This window comes from Condylostylus longicornis, unplaced genomic scaffold (assembly GCF_029603195.1).
Source record: "Condylostylus longicornis isolate FDR11 unplaced genomic scaffold, ASM2960319v2 ptg000048l, whole genome shotgun sequence".
NCBI lineage: Eukaryota > Metazoa > Arthropoda > Insecta > Diptera > Dolichopodidae > Condylostylus > Condylostylus longicornis.
The window spans coordinates 11,526,690-11,551,099 of record NW_026578017.1 but is presented as its reverse complement, the minus strand read 5'-3'; the positions used below and the strand labels follow the sequence as shown (position 1 = coordinate 11,551,099).

The window sequence follows — 24,410 nt, the reverse complement described above, 5'->3', positions numbered from 1 at the left end:
TTGTGAAATAATTTTTAACTAATTTAAGAAAATTACGGATTTATTTTTTCGAATATAAAGGGTCTTAACTAATTTTGTATCGAATAATTTTGTGCTTTTTGAGCATTATTAGATAAATCTGGTACGAGAACTAGAAAAGGTACACTTATTGATACATATAATAGAACATTCTCTTTTATCGCTTTGCTTATGTCAAATTATGGGATTTCAAATTTAATATTGGATCAAAAATTTTTTAAAACAGACGAATATTGTTACATTTTTCATAACAGCTCGGAAAATATGGTAAGCAGATTAAGTCGGTTGAACTCATTTTAAACCACATGAAATTTTCTTTCTTGTAATGTATCATTGGTGTTAATGATTTTTTACGTTACGCAATATTTAAATGTAAAATTAAAAGTCTTACAAATCCTTTTCAACTTGTAATGTGCAAAAAATTCTACGCTTGTCTCCATTTAATACGATGGGTCAGAAAGAAAATCAATTAAATGGAATTAAACTGTTTCAAGCACTTATTTTAGACATAGATATTAAATTCTGTTTAATGTGCGTTAAATATTAACTCTTCCTAGTACATTAATCAAGAGATTTTACAATAAATTAAAAATATACTTTGAATTGAGATTTAAACACAATGCAATTGGCCGCATTTACCTATTTCAAAAGAATTTCAATTTGAAAAATTTAAACTTTGAACATTTAATGAATTTTCATCTCAGCCTGTTACAATTTAATAAAGCTGAGTCCTACAATTTCTAATTTTCTGTTTTGAGTTAAGAAAATAATTTTCAAAATTCTATTTGTTTTAAACTTTCTCTAGTCTCAACTGTTAATTATATTTTGTAAAATCTTTAAAAAACATTTCCCCTGAAAGTATGCAATATTTTTTTTCTTAATTGTAAATTAAGTGTGATAGCAATTTCAAATTTTTTTTATAATAAAAGACATTTTTTCATAGATAAACAAATTTATGTTAGTCATACTAAATTTCATATTCTCAAGTTTCTTATTTCGTATAAAGCCTATGAAATATTTTATTGTGGAAAACTAAATCCTACATCAAAATTAATATTTCTTTTGTTTCAAAATGGTTTAGCTTTCATTTTTATTTTTATCGGACATTTATGGTTTTGTTAATATTTAACATCTGAAAATTGAAAATTTCAAAGATAAAATAAATTTGCAAGAAAAATATATAAAATGATTTATTTCCTCTAATTTTTTTTTTTTTTTTTTTCAATGTAATATATTCTATAGGCTTGTATTTTACAAACAGGAGTAAAAAAGAAAGAAAAAAAATAACAAATCGGAAACATCATTTACACATTTAGTTTATGTTTGTTACTGGCAAAATGTGTAGCATTTTTACGATTTCTTTTCCTTTTTTGTGGAAAATAGTTTATATGCAAGAATGGATGAGTAGTTTCTTCATAAACATAATTTGAAATTGTTGGTCTTATGGAATGTTATGACAAATTTAAAAATTTAATGTAAATATTTTGGAAAATTATGGATATTAAAATTCGTCTGAATGTAAGGGCCCGAGGGACTTGTGATTCCGCGAATTGAATTGCAAGATGATGAATATTTCGGTAAGTTAATACAGAACATTTATTATTGCAGCTCGGCAATAAAAATGCACAACATCGTAAATTAGCAAGTAATTTTACTTTTTTTCTACTTCGCATAAGGTGTGAATTATCAATTGCATAAAAATATGAGTAAATATCCGAAATAACAGTTTATACCTTTCATTATATAAGAAAGTCATTTCACTTGTGAAGAGCTTCTTGTGGAAATTGGAAAAATTAACAAAAAATTTCTTTGTATATTTCAAAATGAATTTAATTGAATCATTTCGCATAAAAGGGGCCTAAGTATATGCATATTAGGTTTAAAAGGTTTTTATGGTATTTATTTTATGTATGTTATATACAATGTTAAACATAAAATTTTAGTACGTAACTTGAATAACCCCGATTGATTTCAATATATTTTATAAAAAAAAAAATATAATATAAAATTTATGTATGTATGTAGTCTCAAATAAATTCAAACATACATATACACATATATGTACATTTAATTTATATAATATATATGTACGTAATGTGAGCATAAAAAAAGTTTACTACTTGACAGGGGATTGACTTTGACAGCTAAATCTAAAATAAAAGTAAGGATTTTCCTTTATTTTTGGAAATTTACATTGTTTGAAGAAAAGAACTGTGTACGTATATATATGTATATTCTAAACTGGAATATTAAGAGTTGGTCTATGAATAATAATATTAAAATATAATTGATTCAATATAAAAAATTTTATAACAATCTTATACCCAGACTTTTGTCAGCAAAAATTTAATTTTTTACTTATTCTCCATATATAATAATATTGAGTTGTAAATAAATAAATAAATTGTATAATGCAGTGTATTAAAGTTGGAGTTATTTCACTGAGTATATAATCAATAATATCGGGATTATCTTAAGCGTATGTTGTGAACGATATATGGCCTCAAAATCAGAACCATCAATTGTTTAAAGTAAGAAATTTTGTTTTTTCATTTTTCCCATTTTCATATACCTTGACTGTGAATTCTAAATTTTTAAACTTTAATTTGGATTTTAAAAATTTGTAATCGAAATGTTTGTAGCTCAAAATTAAATACGAAAAGTTTTCATTAAAAAATATAATATTTTTATTGTCTTTTTGTTTACGTTACATATACGGTAGTATAGATGGTCGTGTCGATCATTTACTACCGTCCGAATTTTCCTAACTTCTCTTAATAATGCCGAATAAATTTTTCCTGTAGTTAATACTTTCAATATTTCAAATTTTCATAGGATAAGTAAAATTTATAACAAAGGATTGTCAATAACTTACGTTCCATATGAATTTCAGTGGGATACATAGAAAATGGGGTTTTAGAAGTGTGGCATATAACTCCAAGATATTGCATATAAATATAAAAATAAATTGTGCTTATCTTAATCAATAAATAAAAACGATTACCCGATTAGATAGCACGCACTTCCTTTAACGAAGATATTTAAATGACCACGTAAACGAAAAATTACCTCGAACACTATATCAGTTCAAAAACAAAAACTACTAAATTTAATCAAATTATTCAACCTGTGTTTTGATTGAAGTTATACGCGAGATCGTGCAGAGAAAAATAGTCAACAGGCGACATTAAATTTTAATTTGCCACTGGTAATTCTATTATTTCTAAATTTACTAATTTTAATTGGTTTAATTTAATTTTTAATTTCATTGATAGTGTCGAATAGTATAACATAATGACCAGACAATACCAAAGTTAAATCTTTATAAAAATCTAAATTTTATTCGCAAATCAAATAGGAAGGAACAAAGTAACTTTGCCCTCCAATCCAAGTATTCAGTAAAATTAAATACAACATGTATTATATAAGTATATAATACGGTACACTATTTATACTAGAAATATAACAATTTTTTTAAATTATAATTAATCAGTTTAAAACATTCAAATATACTTGTCTTAAATAAACAATTTTCTATATAATTACCTGTGATGCTGATTCAAATATCGGCAGTTGTAATATTTCTCTATGTAAATGCATTGACACATCACCACGCAGCTCTTCAGGGAATTCTTTCAACGTCTGTAAAAAATAATAAAAAATTTAATTGTGATTATTACAAAAATTTTTTTAAGTATATCAAGTATTAAAAAATAACAAACAATTTAATTTAGTTAAAAGGCAAATTTTCTTTACCAGAATGAAAACATAAGATAAATATGTTTTTTTTTGGAAATTTTCATTTAGTGAAATTTAATGAGATGAATGAAATATTTTGAAAGAAAAACGAATTTGGAACTCCAAAGAAATACATATAACGAAGAAATCATAACGAAAAATTATTTTCGAAAAATGAATCCGAATATCACAAACGAGCCCATTTATATTTTATTTATTTAGTCGTAAAAGTGAAAGAATAAGATTTTTGTAGGAACTAAATTTATTCAAAATTATTTTAAATTTAATAAAACATTTCACTTTTTTGAATATTTAATAAAATATTATTATTAAATAACGTTATAGAGTACTTGGAATCGCCAACTTTTATAAGAATGGCAATCTAATTAGGTTCAATGAATTTGTAATGAAAATAAGTTGGCCATACAAGTAAATTAAGGTTGTACAGCTAAATCGGGAAGATCTCCTAGTAATATAGTTTATTTAAATCACATTTCTTATAATTTATCAAAATATCTATAAAATATTAAAGAATAATAAGGCCGCCAGTGTTTTTTTAATTAATTGAATTTTCCAAGCAAATTTAAAAAAATTGCTTTCATTTCCTCGGAAAAAATTTATAATGACAGATACTTATTGTGATGCTAAAATTTAATAAGAGGCTTAAGCATTATTATTGGCACGACATATTGTTCTATATGCTATCGGCATCTTGCTTAATAAAGACAGAAAGAAAATGCTTACATAATTTACACCTTTCACCTTTACATAATTATGTGCAAATTAAAATATAATTATGAACCTTCCCCATACCCTTATCCCCGGTCCCGTCACAAAATATAATTATTTGATTTCACTGACCTAACTAGCCATTTGATTCGAACTTTATGTTATGTTTCTTTTAATTAACGGTCCCATCCTTAAGTATGCAATATTTTTGATATAGAAACACTATTGATTTGATTCTAATAAATTTCCCTTCTCTTGTATTTCTATAACTAGGGGCTAAGAGTTTCACTATTTTTTTCCCATAAAATTTAAATTTAATTTAAATTTTAAATTTTGAGTAAAATTTTTATTTTTCCATTACAAAAAAAAAAATATTTTTGTAACACAAGAAATTTTGTTTTTCTTTGTATTTTTCTGTATCCTTAAGGACTATTAAGGCGTTTTAACTTGCTTTTCAGCTATTTTAAATTAATAATTTAAATAAAATGGTATGAGAAAATGAAATTCCAATTTGTTTTTTTAACTAATACAAAACGAGGAGAATACAATTTCAACATTTGAATAAATATGAAAAATTTTTAAAAATTTTTGAATATTTTTCAATAAGAACTTGTGTATGAGCAAGACATTAAACATGCTCAGCATGCATTCACACATTTCAATTATTTTTTTAATATTGAATTGAATTTTTTTATTTTTATCGAACTCGTGTTGAATTTCTTTAAAATTATTGTTTACGGTGGTTACTACTAAATTTTTGTTTTAAGATTTTTTTCCCCACTTAAATCTTCTCAACCTCCTTTCTATATACCCCTTAGATTATTTTCAAACTTGATCCTATAAATATTATAAAATTGTTCATTTTAAGAATATCTTTAAATTGTTTTTTTGTTTTTTTTTTTTGAAAATTTTATGCTGTTGTCAACAAAATCAATTGAATGACATTACTTACCTAATATAGCTATGGTATGTTCATATATTTTTAGAAATTTGGGGGATTGAAGGAGAAATTTATTGAATCAAATTTATAATTTATTCCAAGGATTTTGTATAGATCATAAATACAATCCACGTCTACTACATACGTATAACTACATATGTATATATAAATAAAATACAGACATGAATTTTAGAGTTTGTTTTGTAGAGAATGGTATAGAGATGATTGGAGAAAGAAGCGACAGTCAATTATAGAAATTGAAAAATGAAAATAATTTTTTTTTTATTTTTTTGTAAATTTTCTATTTACTTTAAAATCTTAAAATAAATATTATATTCAGGTTAAATAAATTTTCAAATGAAAGACTTATTGACATTTTTAAAGATTTTTAGAAAAATCAAATTAATTTACAGTCCAATTGCTATAATGATGTTGATATAGATTCGGTTCATATCAATTTGAATGAACTCATATATTAAAGGAATTTTAATTCAACTTTTTTTATATACAATATTATTTATATTGTTAAAGGACGATAATGGTAATGAATTTTGCATAATAAAAATCAACGGAATTTGTTTTTTTTTTTTGTATATATAAGGTCAAAGTAATAAGGTCTACCTGAAAATGGATATTTAACCTACAAGTACGAATTTAATTTTGAGATATTTGAAAAAAAATTCTAAGAATAAGAATAATTTTGTTAAACTAGCTATTTACTACAATTTTTATTAAGAATTTTTGAAAGGTCTTCCAAGGCTTTATTTATAATGTGATAGATTTTGAGGATCCTAACAATAGAGCTTTTTGTTATGGAATCAATATAGAATTAGGCACATAATCATACAAATCAATATATGAATATGAGTCAATTATACATGGTGTTTCATGCAGTAGTGCATTGGCATAACGTCCACGAGTATACATTTATGTGATTTATGTGTAAGAAACAAAACGGTTCTCAAAAGAGCCTCTCTCGGAACCGGTTTAGGAGCTAAAAGCACTAAAAGGGAAATTTTCTTTTTGTCCGACTTTATCCGAAAATAGGGTATAACTTTATTCGTGCGAGACATAACGGTGCTTTTGGACATTTTGTGAAAACTGTTTACTTTTCGACATTCGCTGAAATCAACTCTTAGGCACTTGCACGAGTTGCATGAAAGTGATCGAGTATATAGCTCACATTATTTCCTTTGTAGTATTTTAGAAACCAAGTTATCTTGCTAAAAAAAAAAAATTTTTTTACATTTGGTCCAGATAGCCTGAATATTTTCATAAATAAATGAAATGACTTTTCGGTTTATCAGCTGTAGTATATAAAAACTCATGGACAGGCAAAGAGAGATGAAAAATCGTTAAAAAATTTGATGTTTATTCAAAAATATACGCGTACATATTGATGTAGCAGCATAACAAACAGAATTGAGTTAAAAAAAAGTTAAGAAAAGTTATTAAACCCTAAGTAATTTAAATGTGATATTCAAGGACTTCAAACATTTGACTTTATCTGTTGTGGTTCTCTCTTATTGTACTGTAATATTAAATTCAAATTTCAAACAGAAATTTTTTTTTATTCAGAAGCAGGACATTCCAACTTAATTTTAAACATTTAAAAGTGTGAGTATACAATAATTTAAATTTTTTAGAAGTGAGTTTTAAAAAAGACAAATGAAAAGTTTAATTAGCTTATAGCACATAGTGAAGAGAAGGCTATATGGTTGCATTTTTTTCCAATTGCAATAAATGCATTAAATATTAATGGATTACTGCTTATTACAAATTGCTTATTGTGCATTTCTTGCTTTTAAATGCAAAAATTTTAAATTTTTATTTTAAACTAAATGCTTTTCACATAAAATTTTAAGATACTAAAAATTCTGCATTTTCCTCAATACTCAGATAGAAGTAGTGTTAAATGGTAAACCAGAATGCTATTTCTTCTTTGGTATTTCTTTTCAAAATGAAATTGCTAAGGATGAGATCGGCAAGAATTACGAAAACATAAATTACGTTCTTAAATTCCAACAGGAAACATGTTTTCGTATTTAATTAAAAAAAATAAAAAAATTTATATAGCTAGTTTTGTTATTTTTTCATATAATAAATTTGTTTTATAAGAATTTTTTATGAAAAAAATTCTTTAATAAGCAATAATTTAAAATTCTTTCCATCATTTCATTTTTAATTTTATAAAAAATTTTAAAAGTTTTCTTTTATCAGCAGTATATTTATGGATTTTTATAGTAAACTATCAAGTTTTAAAGTTATTTGAAAAACAATCACGTTTTATATCATAAACTTGAATAAACCTCTACGATAAGTCGTGCACATAAATATACAGGATAAGGAAATAAAGTTTAATCTTAAAATCACAAATTTATCAATATTATTCTACTGTAAATGTATTCTAAAAATTTTCTTTATTTCAACATAAACGGACAGAGACACAAGAACAATATTTAAAAATCATTCACATTTGAGGCTTCTAAATGATCTTCCTTAGAGATCAGTGTTATACCTGTTTTATATCAACTATTCGGAATCGACTTCGGAAATCAATGTTGAACGCCTAATATTGATTATTAGTATTCTCCCCGAAATGTGGGTACAAATATTGATAAAAAAAAAGGTATAATATTGATATGTGGGTAAAATTTTACCCACGCATATAAAATTTTTCCCACATTTAAAATATGGATTCCTAATAGACCAAGGAATTTTAGCTAACTTTTTGTATGCAATTTTACATTCAAAACCTAAATTACATCGATTAATGCATATTGTATAAATTTCGCAATTGTTCAATGCTCCTATTTTGATTTGAAAGCCAGGCATTTTAAAGCAACCAAATAATATGTAATCAATAAAACGTATTGTAATGTAAGGATCTCGTTCAACGTTTGTAATGTAATGCATTGTGTAAAAGTTGAATAAGATACTTAAAGAAATAATGTTTAGTGGATTTAATTTTATATCGACAAGAAGTTTTAAAATAAAAAATTTCTGTATTTAAAATATAGTTTTGTTGAGAAGAATTTTCATATTTATTATAATAGTTTATCGCCATATTGTTAGTGGAAAACAATAACTCCATTACCTTATTATTAATCTCTGGAACAACATAAAAAAGCTAGTAAATAATCCTTAAGGTATAATTTAAATTTAAAGTATTTAATGGTTTTCGTTTCTAGAAGAGATTCACAAGAGATTTGCAAAAAATTTTCTGAGAAAATAATATTATTTAATTAATCTTGAAGTATTTATATAGAATTTATTTTCTAGAATTGAGAAAGTTCATTTTATTTTTATTTAAAATAGAAAAATGAATTAAGAAATCTAATTATAATAATTTTGAAAAACTTTTAATAATTAAAATAGTTGATCAAGGTAAAGAAAGGAAACAAGTATTTTATTGCAGTCAAGCAAGTAAAAGTATAAATGCAAGTAAGAAAAACGTGATTTAAGTAAAATATTGAATTCAGAGGTAGCTTTATGGTAATGCATTTTGTCAATTAGCGAATTAAATGATTGGTCGTTAATTTTTAAGTAATAAAAATAAATAATTTTCCGAAAGAGTTTTTGTGTGCGTGATTTTACTGTACAAACTACGTAAAATCGATGTATAGTAGACTTTATTGATTTAAAAGTCACGTATATATTGAAGCATTTTCAAAAGATATACTTTAATTCCACAAGGTACTGTTATATTTAAATATCGAAATATAATAGGTACTGCTATACTTCAAAGTATTAAAGGATATTTTATTAAAGGATATTTTAATATTTGAATTTTTCGGTAAAATCGTCGTTGTGTACCTTGTCCTATATGTGATTTTGAAGTCACTGTTGTGGATTTTACAAGACCTTTTAACATGAGTCATTGAAAAGATCTACAAGTTACTGACAGTAAAATCATATAAGAAATTCCAAAATTCATCTACTCGACCAGAAATCTATTTAATATTTTATCTAATTTTCTTTACTACTCAAATTTATTAAAATTACGTATACAAATTATATGTACACATGAAAAAATATAAGTAAACATACCTCATAAATATCAATTCCATGACTTAAAGACCAGCTTGTTTGGAAATAATCTTGAATACGTTGTTTTAATTCCTTAGGCATCTAAAACAAAAAAAATTATTTATTTTAGTTTGAATAATATTTATTCTTCTTCAAGAAAAAAATCTATTTCAAATCCACACATGAAGAAAAATTCCACACATTACACATATACATGTATGCAATCAGTTTGAAGAATTTTCCACTAAAAGATTTTTTGTAATTAATATTTTGTTTCTTTGTGTTTTTAAAAAATCTTTTCTCCTTTCCAATAGTACTGAAATTTATTACATTTAACATAAAGGACAACGAAAACCGGAAAATTTTAGTTTCTTCTTCTTAATAGGCAATGAAAATCGAATGTATTTTACTACATACCAAAAATTTAATCAGCCTAAAATTGTTGAAATAATTTTTCGTTAAAACAAAAATCTATGCGCGAGTACTATAACTGTCTATTATAAAAATCTTTAGTTAACAATGGACAGACAACATATGTAAGTTAAATGTCCAGTTTAATGATATTTGTTATTTTTTGGTGACATTGTAATTAAATTAGTGTCCTTTTTCGTTTATGTTAGTTTTCTCATTTTAATACAAGCATGTGATAGTAGATAATAGTTTTCGTATTCTTTTTTACCGTATAGCATAATATTGCTTTTGCTATTTCCTATTTTCCTTGCATAATTTTCTACTTTAACATTGATAATATTCTGTAGTTTTATTTTACAACAACAATATGTACATATGTATATGTATGTAAATGCAATACATTAACATTGCGGCATTAATGTGATTTTTGTTTATTTAGTTTACGTTGCCATCAAAAGAAATTAGAAAATGGCTGATTAAGTTTTCCCTTTTCTCTTCAACTTTAAAACTAATTTTCTTAAAAAGAAAATATTTTTTCTTTTTCATATGCTCTTCTTTTACTTGAGGTTTGATTTTTGTTATTATTGTTTGTATATAATTTAATGAAGAGTAAAAAAGGGAAAACATTCAATTTAATTATATTTAAAAGAGATTTTGTGAGAAATAGAAGAAAATTAATAAGAATTTTTCTTTCAATGAATAGAAAACTTGTTAATTCGCAAATAAATTATGGGATAGTAATTAAAAGTGATAATGATGAATAAATTTCTCTTTTACTTTTACTCTTTATTAAAGTCTACATGTAAAAAGAATATACATGTACAAAAATGGTTAGGAAGTAAAAGTTGCAAATTATACCCCATTGTTTAAATTGTATGATTTAAATCACAAAATTTGTACGGAAAAACACATTTCTTTTTTAATAATTTTAAAAAAATTTTAACTTTTAAGGATTAACTCTGTAGTTAAGAAACATTAATGTTGATTTAAAAGAATCGGGTGGTCGTATCATATTTATCTCCACAAATAGGCACCTATTTACTTTAATCATATTACAACATTTGTCGCAAACACAAAAATACAACTAAAGCTTTGTATACTTTGTATTTTACAATATAACACTGCAATGCAAATGTTTGTAGAACATTAGGTACTTATCTTAATAATTTACTTGTATGACTTGTATGAATGATGTTATTTCATACATGTATGATAATGTATATAGCATTAATTTATTTATTTATTTATTTATTTATTTATTGCCAGGACGTATTAGATTGTACATTTTTACTACAAATATTTTTTAAGAGTTCATACATTTTTAGTATTTACAGCTTTATATAATTTTTGTTTCTTAAGACTAAGATTTTTTTTATTAATTTCAATGTAAAGGAAAACGGCAAGAAAAAACCTTTTGAAAATTTTAAGATAAAATACTTAAAAATAAAGACTTATACTCTACATTTATTCCTATATATAAAACCTAGATTATTTTCAAACTAAATTTTTTAAAGTACTTATATCTATTAATTAACCCTATTTTTGTCTAACATTACTATTCTACTAATTCTTTTATTAAAGGATTGCTAGAATTGTAACACGACTCCTGGAAGGTATACATCATTTTATCAATTTGCTCGAAAACAGAATGTGTTTTGGCCATTTCGTGTAATCTTCGAGTCGAAAAATAAAAAGGTTTGTTTAGAATTAATTTCAAAATTTTATTTTGCTTCCTTTGAAGCAATATTAAATTCGTTTTCGCAGCTGAACTCCATACTGGAAGACCATACAAAAGGATTCCCTGAAAAACCCCTTTAAATATTAATATTTTATTTTCTATATTCAGCAAAGATTTCCTATTAATAACTGGATAAAGTATTTTTATAAACAGATCCAATTTGTTGACAGTCCTTGCGACATGTGATTTAAAAAGTAATTTTTTATCGAGATGAATCCCCAGATAAGTGATATGATCCCTTTCCCATTCTATCTGGTTTCCATCCAAGGTAAGAACACGGTTCGGGAGAAAACGTTGTTTTCTTCTCCTAGTGAAGAAAATAGCCTTTGTCTTCGAGCCATTTATCTTTATTTTCCACCTGAAAAGGAAATTCCTTATTTCTAGAAATCCATTTTCAAGATGATTTATTATTTCAGTGGGATCTTTGGAGGCTGTCAATAAAGCCGTATCATCCGCATAGAGTCCTAGTCTACAGTTTTGTGGTTTCGGCATGTCAGCTACAAAAATGTTGTAAAGTAATGGAGATAACACAGAACCCTGGGGCACTCCGGCGGTGATAATTGTTGTCTCAGACTTTGTAGCTCCAATTCTGACTGAAAAGGATCTATTAGATAAAAAACTCAATATTATTTTGACGATGTATGATGGAAATCCCATTACGAAGAGCTTATGTATTAAACCATCGTGCCATACAGAATCAAATGCCTTTTCGATGTCAAGTGTGATCATTCCAATTGAATTTTTCATTTCAAGCTCAGATTTTACAATGTTCTTAATCCTGCAAACTTGATGAGACGTTGAATGGTTTTTTCTAAATCCGAATTGCTCATCAGGCAGAAAATTCGTTCGAATTACAATTTGCTCAAGACGTTGCTTAATGATTTTTTCAAAAATTTTTCCTATAGTATTCAAAAGACTAATTGGGCGATATCCTTCTACTTGGGTTTGATTCTTACCTTTCTTTGGGACGCAGATTACTATGGCATCTTTCCATATTTTAGGGAAATATCCTAATTCCAGACAGCTATTGAAAATCCCTGCCAAAAATTTATAACTTGTCCTTGGCAAGTTCCTCAATACAATGTTTGGTATACCGTCATTACCCGGTGCTTTTTTGATTTTCAATTTTGTAACTATATCTATAATTTCATTTATAGAAATCAAAGAATAGTCCGTAATTGCCAGTGATCGTAATCCGTCAACTGAACGTTGAACTGCATCCATTGTTAGAACATCGCTGTAATTATCAGTCAGAGAACTTTGACTTGCAAAGAAATCTGCTAATGCATTAGCCTTTTCTAAATCGGTAGTTAAGGTAGAATTGTTATAGGAAATAGCTGGCATTCTAGTCTTTCTTTTTTTGAGTATTTTACACAAATTGTAAAAAGGTTTCGAAGCTCTGTCTAGTGAGGACAAATATTGATTCCATGCCCGATTTCTGGATTCTTTAATTTCCATCTTAACTATACGATCATAAAATCTGTACAACATTTTATGACTGTAACACCTTGTTCTTTGCCAGCGTCGTCTTTCTGCATTTCTTAGGGATATTATGAGCTTAGTACGCTCTGACAGTCTCATCAAATAATCATGATCCGATATAGTTTGCCGAGGAACAACTTTATCAATAGTGTCCCTCAAACATTCATGAAATTTAACAACTGAATCCTCAATTTGTTCCTTGGTAATTGGTTTTGTCGCAAAATTTGTACCAGATATAGCCCGATTAAAAACCTTTCCAAATTGTTTCCAATTGGTCCTTCTAAATAAAAATCTTTTTGGTTTTTCAATAATTTGTGCTACTCGATTAGCGGTAAATAATACAGGCAAATGGTCTGAATTTAGTTCATTGACGGTATAAGGAGCTGTAATATAATTAGGGATGTTACAAAGAACAAGATCCAGAGTTGATGGTTTCTGTCTTACCGACGTGGGCACATAAGTTGGAGTCGCAGGAAATAATAAGCTAAAATTGCTATTAAATAATTTCTCATTTAAAATTTTACCCCAAATATTATTCTTTACACAATTCCATGTTACATGCCTGCAATTAAAGTCGCCCGCAATTATATAGTTGCCAGTTAATTTGTTAAAAACTTCCAAATCTTTTTTGAAGCTGTTTAGTTTTTCTTTGTTACTATTACCACCTGAAAAATATGCACCTATAAAGTCAATATGCATTGTACCCGTATCTACCCTAACAGAAATTGTTTCAAATATTTTTGTTCTAACCTGTGGCAAAATTTCATGTTTAATATATTTTTTTATCATTATGGCAACCCCTCCCGCTCTTCCAGAAGTCCTATTACAACAATACATATCATAAACAGAATCAACAACAATTGATTCTCTTAACCAAGTCTCTGTTATAATTATAACATCAGCATCATATTTTCTTAAAAAATTTAAAAATTCAATTTTTTTGTTGACAATGCTTCTAGCATTCCAACAAACTATTTTTAAGTTCTGAATATTATTATTTAACATTACTGAATAAATATTTTAAGGTTAGTTCTGTTAAAACATTAAATTGCTCTATTTTATTCTGACAATCTCTCAATCTAGTTAAAAGTTCTTGAGAGAGAGTCAATAACTCTGAGTAAGTAAAGAGATCATTATTTGTACTATTGTTAGTAAGATTAGTATTATTATTACAACTAGAGTTGTTGTGAAAATTAACATTGTTATTACTATATAAATTATTTGAACTAGGAAAATTATTATAATTATTGTTTGCAATACTTGCGTATGATACTGAATTAACAGTTCTGTTACTCTTGTTGGTGAAGTTTGATTGTTGATTATTTGTTCTCAAAGTTGATGAGAGAATTGGAAAGTGATGCGTGTCGCTAATGTTAATATTGTTATTGAAATTTAATTGATGAGAACGATTTTTGTTTTGCTTTTTATTATTTCTTTCTCGAATGGATTGCATTATATTTTCATACTTAATTCTTTCTGGACATTGGAGAAAATTACTTTTGTGTTGACCTTTGCAATTTGCACATTTCAGTTTTTGTTCGTCGGTCGGTTTGCTCATTTCTGGGCATTCGGAAGTTTTATGTTTACAAGCACATATACCGCAGACAGTACTTAGATGGCAGTAATTAGCACCATGACCAAGTGTTTGACAGTTAAAGCACATGACGTGGCCTTTGTGTTTTTTACTAAAATATTCCCATTTTACAATTCTGTGAAATATAGCTTTGATTTTTGTGCGGATTTCTTTTAAAGTAATGCTGTTTCTTTTTATGTAAATCAAAAAATTTTGTTGGCAATAATATCGCTCAGTTTTCATTTGCATTGCTTTAACATCAAAACATTCAATTTTAAGATTTTGTAGTTCGTTTAGTAAATCATCACTTTGTATTGAGTTATCCAATCCGTATAATACTAATTTAATTGGCTTATTTAAACGATTTTGATGTTTAAAAAATTTCCATTTATTTGTATCATCTTTCACACTAGAGTTATAGTTAACAAGTGCTTTATATAAAAAATCAAATTCTTCCAGAGTGTTTACAAGAATTTTTGTGCTTATACTGCAATTTTTAATTGCGTAGTTTTTAATACCTAGTTGTGCCATGTGGTCACGAATTTCGGTATTTGATTTACCAGTAATGTTCACTGGCGGTGGCTTGTGTTGCTTTGGAGTAAAATCTGCAACAGCTTCATTTTCATCATCTGAAAGCTGACTCAATGGACCAAATCTGTTGTTAGAATCCATTTTGGTGTGTTTAACGTGGAGACGGCTTTCACCGTCATCCGACAGGCAATCAGCGTTTCTTTTATTTGAAATGATGTTGTTTTTAATATTTTAGATTAATGTTTTAAAATTTCAAAGTTAAAATTTCAATTCACTAAGTTTATATGTATATAGAACAGTTATATTACAAGAAAGTAAAAAACAGTTGAAAATTATTAATTAATCAGTATTGGTGTTGATAATCTCAGTACTAGATAGAGAATGATATAGCATTAATAATTCTCTTAAAGCTCAAGGCAAATATTAATAGTCATAATATTAAATGTTGCTTTGTCAAATTAAAACATCTGATGTGGTCAGCACATAACCGACCGCATTGTGTATTGTCTAGTTAAATGAAAGTGTTACAGAATATTATAAAAATGTCTCTTAAATACTTCTTTCCAATTTTTAGGACATTAGTAAGATTATAGTTAACATACCTAGAAAAATGTAAATTTGTCTCTTAGTAGAGTTTCGCTTTGTGTTACCCGAATTCCCTGAAATGCTTGCCAGTAAGTTTCGGTAACAACCAGAACTCAAATATCAAATTTCAAGAAATTCCATCAACTCGTTCCGTAGATATAGTGAAAAATGTAAAATCGGCCCGCAGATCAGTTTTCGAGCCCTGATCTTTCCAAAAAAATTTACATGTTCATTGTTTTAATACGAGGAATTCAAATATTAAATTTCAATAAAATCGGTTGATTATTTCTCTTTCTATACACAAAAATGTATATTTGGCCCGTAGTAAACGTCCAGCTGCTGATGCATGATTTGTTCCAAAAGTTAGGAATTTTCACGAACGGTCGAGCAAAGCTCATATATGAAATTTCAAGTAAATCGGTTGAATATTTTCTTCAAAATGGTGAACAATGTAAAATCGGCCCGCAAATCAGTTTTCGAGCCCTGATCTTTCCAAAAAATTTATATGTTCATTGTTTTAATACGAGGAATTCATATATTAAATTTTAATGAAATCGGTTGATTATTTCTATTTATATACACAAAAGTGTATGTTTGGCCCGTAGTAAACGTCTAATTGCCGATACCTGATCTTTCCAAAAAATTTATATATTCATTGTTTTAAAACGAGGAATTCAAATATTAAATTTCAATAAAATCGGTTGATTATTTCTCTTTATATACACAAAAATGTATATTTGGCCCGTAGTAAACGTCCAGTTCCTGATGCCTGATTTGTTCCAAAAGTTAGAAATTTTCACGGACGGTCGAGCAAAGCTCATATATGAAATTTCAAGTAAATCGGTTTAATATTTTCTTCAAAATCGTGAAAAATGCAAAATCGGCCCGCAAATTAGTTTTCGAGCCCTGATCTTTCCAAAAAATTTATATGTTCATTGTTTTAATACGAGGAATTCATATACATATTAAATTTTAATGAAATCGGTTGATTATTTCCCTTTATATACACAAAAGTGTATATTTGGCCCGTAGTAAACGTCTAGTTGCCGATGCCTGATTTCTTCCAAAACATAGGAATTTTCGCGGACTGTCGAGCTGAGCTTATATATAAAATTTCAAGTAAATCGGTTAAATATTTTCTTCAAAATGTTCAAAAATGTAAAACAGGCCCGCTTAAAAGTGCAGTTCTCGAGGCCTGATATATACCAAAAGTTGATCAATCCGTGCCATGGTGGAAATAAACTTACATATAAAATTTCATCAAAATCGGTTCAGCCGAACTTGAGATACACGCGTGCACACACAGACCGACAGACCGACAGACCGACAGGTTGCTAAAAATAGTTTATTTACACTTCCCTACTATGGAGAAGTACGTTTCCACCGAATACTCGATATGCAAAATTTGTTGCCATCACATAACCTACCTATTGTTTACACAATACGGTCGGTAAAAAGCAGAATGAATGAATAATTTAATAATTTTAAAGTCATTTAACTATAAAGTTCACTTTTCATTACATTAGTATTGAATTTTATACTCGTATCACATATTGCAAACACACGACCAAACTTTATTTTATATCAAGAAATTTTTGAATTTCTTGATATAAATACCAACAATAAAAGAGAAAATATTATTGTAATGAGAATTTATAAAAATTTTCCAAATCATGTAATCTATTTTTTAATATTTTTACAAAATTTATTTTTTATAATTTATTCGAAATAATAAATTGTTAGTAATAAATGTTATATTTTAAGCTAGCGTTGTAATAACTTAGTAAATTACATTTCTTTTTTTCTACAGAGCAGCAGTGGAAATCCTTAATTTTCCATATTCAAGAATAAATTTTGATGAAAGTGATATACACTTTTTGTGTTAAAAATAAATTGAAAATCTCATTCCATAATTTTAAATGATTATTTAAATTTTTTAAGATGATTTATTGAGATTATAAATTTTATTCATGCATTTATAAATGTATAGCAACCCACGGATACTTAGAAATTGTACATTAGTTTAAATTACATTCAATTTACGAGTGTATATGCAAATGAAAACTATTGTCATAATTTTCGACTACATGTTTGCCAATGCATTTTATAATATTATGTGGATATTTAAAATATGTATCACTTTTAGAAGATTCTTTGTTACCAACTTTCTTATTGCAAGAAATATAAAAACTTTTGTATTATTGTTCAAAATTTATTTCTTTTATCGTACTTTGTGTTCGTATATGTATTAATAATGTAAAAGATGTAAGTATGTAAATGTGCGCTTATAGAGAATTATGGCTGTCTTAGAAGAAATTTTAGATAATATCTCGAAAATGGTTACAAGTTGAACATGCAGCTGTTATTGGATGTGAAATTATTTATGTTATTTTGTATGCTATTGCATAAAGTGAAGAACCTTCTGCTTTATCAATTCCTGAAAAAAAGGAATGTTTCAGAATAAAATGTTCACATGTATTTTGTAGGTAGTTCTGATTTTTTTTTTATTTTCAAAATGAGAAGTTCTTATTCTTGTTTTAATTTTTCAGTTAAGCAAATCTCCTGAAATTTTGTAAAATATTTTAAAACAGTTTTAGTTATCGATTTAGTTCCATGTTTCAGTTAGCTGTAGTTTATTGGGTAGGAAATCTATATAATAGCTTAGTAAGTTTTCTAGTTGTAACACTGATTACTTTATAGTAGTTATATCAGTTAACTAACCATCTTAACACCAATTAATAATTAGAAACTACTTTCAAAAACCATTTTTGTCGAAAAAATTATTTAATTAAACACGAACACAATCAAATCTTTTGTATTTTTGTAATTAATGTAAATTTAACTTTTGTTCTACATTCTCGCAGTTTTCATATTGTAATTATAATAATAACAAATAGGGAACAAAAGGTTAAAAATGTAAAAATGTCCTTGCACAAATGCTCGTATATTAAGTATATAACAATAATTTAGGTTTTACTAACAACAAAAAAAGAGTAAAGAATAAAACAACTGAGCTATTACTTTTTTTTTAAATACTTGTTATATTTAACCCTGAATTTTCATTTTTTTTAAAAAAAAGAAAAGTTAGAACTTGAAGCATGTTTCATTGCAATACAATAAAAATATTATATCACATAAATATTATATTTATGTATACAAATGTGTTCTAAAGAAATACTTATTACACATCCACACGCACGCTCATTTTTGAAAAAAACAAAAATACTTGTAAACTTTAACATACCTGATGTAGTGCAATAAAATCCTTTAAATCTCTCCATTTACTTTCGTATAAGGATCTTCTGGAATACATTCTTTGAATAATTGCAGTAACATTACCAAATACAACAGCATGCATTAGAGCTGTTCGATTGTTGTTGTTGGTGTATTATGAAAATAAAGAATGTGGAAAAGTTTAAAATTATTTTTTAGCTAAAATATTCTCTGAAATAAATCTTAGTTTCTTATAATAATTTTTATGTAAGAAAATATTAAATTGATAAATAAATTTATTGATGTTAAAGCACAAAAATTATAAATTTTCCATGAGAGAGGTCAAAATACATATACTTAAGCTCCTTAACAGTTCGTTACAGATCAAATTTAAGTGTAAAAGAGTTTAAAGGAATTAATAAATGATTGATTTTGTTTGAACAAATTTTTTTATCTACCTTCATACCAAATAATTGAATCATCAAATTTAGCAAATTTTCTATGTTTGGCAACAAATTTCTTTAGATTTATGAGTTGCTATAAATTTTAGCAAGTACCTTCTCTTTTGTATATGTATATTAAATAATCACATAAATAGTGAAAGTTCTGTGTCATACTGTCATTTACTTATCAATAGAATTCCTATCATTATAAAAGCTTCTTTCAGTTTTTGCGCTTATCCTAGAAGTATGCAATATTCAATAGAAGTATGAATATTATAATTTCTATAGTTCTCAATACCTATGCAAATTAATTTTTGCAGTCGTAAGTCACAAGATGTTATTCAATATTCTGCTAAAATTTTAAGCAAATTTAAATATTGTGTTGTAATGTAAATAATTCGCAATGCACACTTTAAATTTTTAATTTTATACTTTTTAATTTGATTTAATTGTATATACGTACTTCACGACTTATGTTTGTTTAGCATGTATTTATTTTCATGTAATAAAGAATAAAATAAACAAAAATCCTTTAAATTTTATCTCAAATTTTTCATTTTAAAGTAGATTTCACGAAATTTACATTAATTTGTTCAAATAAGTTGGGAACTGACAAACATACATGTACGTCGTTACAATAATTTTATGTTACATTTCCCATGGTAACAAAAAAAAAATTGTAAAACATAGAAAGTTGTTTAACCTTAAGCAACTTTAGGATACATAAAGTTTAAATAATTTTATTTGCTGGTTAGAACTGTTTTAATAATCTTTTTACAATCTGCGTTGTGAATATGATAAGAAAGGTATTATGGTCGCACTAAATTTCGTAAAAAATTTCTTGCACTTAATTTTAAATCTTAAAATACTATTGATGAAAGGGTCAGCTTTTCGTTACTTGGAATAAATTAGTTTGTTTCCTTTTTGCTCTTAAATTAATGGAAGTATTGCTAACTGCTCTTGAGTTTATGGAATTGATGGAGTTGTCTTATTAATGATGGTTATAGATGGAATTTTCTGATACTAGAGTATAATATCATTTCCTTTTATTCAATTTAATCTGAATAAGTCATACACTAAGGATAATTCACTAAATAACTGAAATATGACTTAGTCCATTTTTTGAAGGTTTCGTATTATACATAATTCATTTCGCTAACATAATGGCATTTCGGTCATCATCACGTATTTTATTTCATTGTAAGACTAATATGTAAAAAATATGTACGTTTATGCAAATGATTTTAAAAAATTTTCATTTAATAATACCAATATAATCTAACATACAACAGAACATAATAACATGGGCTATAACATAAAAAATTTAGTAATAATAGTAATTAAATTTTATGATAATTGCAACTATATACTAAAATTGATTTTCATATTATGCAACAGTATTATATTTCCGTTCTGCTGTTACGAATTATATGATTAGCATTTGATACCATTCTTGTATATATTATACTCTGCCTTCAATAATAGAACAAAAATATCCCAATATAGACTTAGAAAAACATAATTTTCACGCTTCAAAAATTTTCATTTTTCTTTCATATTAATAATTTTTTTTTATTTTATATTCAACATACCTCCAATTAACATCATAATAATACTAAAAACTTTTTCTGCTGTTGTATTCGCTGAAACATTACCGAAACCAACTGATGTTAAACTTGTAAATGTGAAATATAACGCTGTCGCATATGCTTCAACATTTGTTATATTGTCAACAGGTACTTTTAATCGTTCAGCAAGTGCATGCATCCATCCTGTATGTGTGTGTAAAGTCATGAAATACAAAAACAAAAAAAAAGAATATAAATAAAAAATTATATGAAAATAATTGCCTTTTATAAAATAAAAAGCATATTTAGGTACACTAAATAAAATAAAATTTTATGGAGAAATTTATCACAGCAACAAAAAGTCGAAGGCAAAAAAAAACTTGGAACTGTAATTTGATTCACGACAACTTTTTATACTCGTATATCCTGTCTACGAATTCAAATAAAGTTCGTATTTTCACTTTTTTTTTACTCAATTAATACCACCTTTTTGGTATATGTGTTTGTATACGTATCATTGCTGTTTAAATACTGTAGCGGAAATGTTAAAGTTTTAACGAATGAAATAATAGTTGTTAGTTTAAAAAGTTTTTAATTTTTTAAGTCAGGTTAAAGTTAAATTTTGCAAATTTTCAAATCGCATATAGTAAATTTAATAAGTACTTTTGCTATATATCTTATAGGAAAATGTCACAAACATATTATATGTATAATATATGTATGGTTTAGGAAGAAGAAAATTTCTTTATGGCGATATTAAGCCTCTTGACTCTTAATGTTGTTATACTTTTATAACAGTATCTCAATTCACTAAGTAATCACAAATTTCGTGTAGCGTTTTAGAGGAATTTCTGATAATTCTGAAATATTATGCTGTATGTGAATTCCACAGAAATTTGTAAAAAAGTTTAATTGCACACAAAAACTCGTATTTAAAAATTTAAGTAGCTTTTAAATTTCTCCATTTTTAGTAATAATTTTATTTTAATTACAAGTTTCATTAAAATATTGAGAATTCATCTAATTTTTTTTAAGTTATTTCATCTTTCACATATTTAAATTGATAAATGGCTTTGCTAATTTTAATTAACAAAAGGAAATTTTGAGTTTCATTCCAAGCAGGATTTAAAGAAAATAATTGCAAATTTTTTAATGGGATTTGTTCTGAAACAACTTTCACTTCATTACAATAGTGTATAACAAAATAAAAACTGTATATCTCTTTGATTGGAATTTTTAATACTGTTGAACAAAGTCGGAAAAGCAGTTTATTACATTGAAGCACATTACTGTTCAAATTGGATGTGTTAAAAAAGTATTAAAAAAATATTTAAGCAGCATACGAACTTTTTCTATTGTAAGAAATTTTCATTATAATTGCAATTTAACAATTTTACATTTTAAATAATACTTTATAACCTTCAGGATGCAATTCATTATGATTCAAATGTGTTGTACAAGCAATTATAAGCAATGTTTTACTGCATTCGTTTTATGATACCGACCACTTAATATCCTTCTTTCTAAAATATAGTTATTTTCCGTAGATTAAAGTTATTAGATTTTCTATTTCAATCACCCCGAAGTGATTATAATCTAGAAAAAAAAATTCTATATAAATGTAGTAAATGATAAAATAGTAATTTTGTTTTTGAAAGTTTTTCAAAATGAAACTCTATGCAATTTTAATGAATAAGAGTTTAGTTTCCATGGAAATTCTAAAATTTTATTAGAAAAGTTAGAGGGGGAAAAAAAGAAAAAATTTTATAAAAATATTTTTGCAATTTATGTTACTATAAAAGAAGTTTCTTTCTTTTTATTTTGAAATCATAAAAAGATTTTAATTAATGTCCTTTAAAAAATATGAAGAATTCAAAAAAATAACATTGAAAAAAAAAAATTAAACTTTTAAATATTATTAACTTATATTTAAATTTTATATGCAACAAAAATTTTATATATAAATATATAATTTACCTATATCCCAATCATCATCATTATAGTATCCTTCCTTTTCTGCTATAACATACCATATACATGCTAACCAATGTGCAACCAGTGAAAAGCATAGCATTAATAATGTTAAAATCATTGCTGTATATTGTGAATATCGATCCATTTTTTGCATAAGTCTAGCTAACCTTAATAAACGAGTTAACTTTACTAGATGAATATGAGATTCCTGTCAAAGGATAATAATAAAAAAATGAACAAAAAATAAAAAATTTTAAAGCAATATTTTAGTAAAAGACAAAACACAAAGAAAAAAAAAGGAAAAATTTTTATAAAGAAAAATATTTAAATTAAAACTGAGAGGAAAATAAAAACTTTTATCAGGTTCTTAAAAAATATAGAACAAAAAACAAAAACAGAACAAAACAAAACGTAGAAACTTGTATATATAATAGAAAGGCACGTCAATCTAGGATACATCCCCCATCAACAGAAAGAGTAAAAGAAAATTAAGGATAGCATGAAATTAGAAAATTATTGTAGAACATTTTGGACTAATGTTAAGGGATTCATCTATGTTATTTTTCTCTTTCTATATACTTGTTCTCTTCTATTCATATGAAGTAGAACAAACATTCATGTACATTGTTTTGTTTTTAAAAAAAAAAAGAAACAGAAACAAAAATATCCTTTCAACAGATGTTCGTGTCATTTATACACTAAAAATAACATTAAGTTAGTTATGACTCAAATTAAATGTAGTTATATTTGAGATGGACTTTATTATCATCATTTCCATTTAATGATTCTCTTAATATACGTAATATACGTATATGTACGGTATGGAAAAAAGTTGAAAAAATAAATGTCAAATGCTGTTCTTAATTTTTTATGTGTAAAGAAATTTCATGAATTTTTGTTACGTTTTCTTAAATCTCTTTTTCCGGAATCTATGTCACTGAATAACTTCAAAAAATAATAATTGTAATTTTTTTTTTATTTAGCATTAAATTACTCTGAATAATGTAATAAAAAGAATGTAAAGTGCAGTTATGAATTACATAAGTTTTTCTTTTAAGTGAACAAAGTGAATGTGCAATAATTGTAAGTTGAATTATATTCTACTTCTTTGCAACAGGATTTAAACATTATAGTATTTTATTAAAAAAAAAAAACAAAAACAGCATTCAAAATCCGTTTTTGTGACCGAAAATTAATGGAACATGCATTTAATAAGAATGGAATACAATTACAAAAAATGTTAAAATTTTTCTAGAGCGTGTATAATGTAATTATAACTTCATGAATTAACATGCTGTTCACATTACAATAATTGTAGAATATACAAAGAAAAGTGAGTTTTTTCTTTATGATTTTTGTTTTTTCTTTAAAAAATTACATGACTTTGCAATGATTAAAAATGTATGCGACCCCGAAAAATATGCAATATTTTTAAGTT

At 25.9% G+C, this 24,410-nt stretch overlaps 1 protein-coding gene across 4 annotated transcripts in view; it reads right to left on the bottom strand.

Annotated features, from left to right (window-relative positions):
- LOC129611020 (potassium voltage-gated channel subfamily H member 8) overlaps positions 1-24,410 on the bottom strand; it is a 179,354-nt gene that overhangs the window by 8,841 nt on the left and 146,103 nt on the right. For all 4 annotated transcript variants that reach the window (XM_055523923.1, XM_055523926.1, XM_055523925.1 and 1 more), the window contains 5 exons: positions 22,976-23,180; positions 21,023-21,202; positions 19,019-19,137; positions 9,476-9,556; positions 3,565-3,660 (listed from right to left, as the gene is read on the bottom strand). In XM_055523923.1, the coding sequence (XP_055379898.1) occupies positions 3,565-3,660; positions 9,476-9,556; positions 19,019-19,137; positions 21,023-21,202; positions 22,976-23,180 (681 nt within the window). The remainder of the gene's footprint in view (positions 1-3,564; positions 3,661-9,475; positions 9,557-19,018; positions 19,138-21,022; positions 21,203-22,975; positions 23,181-24,410) is intronic.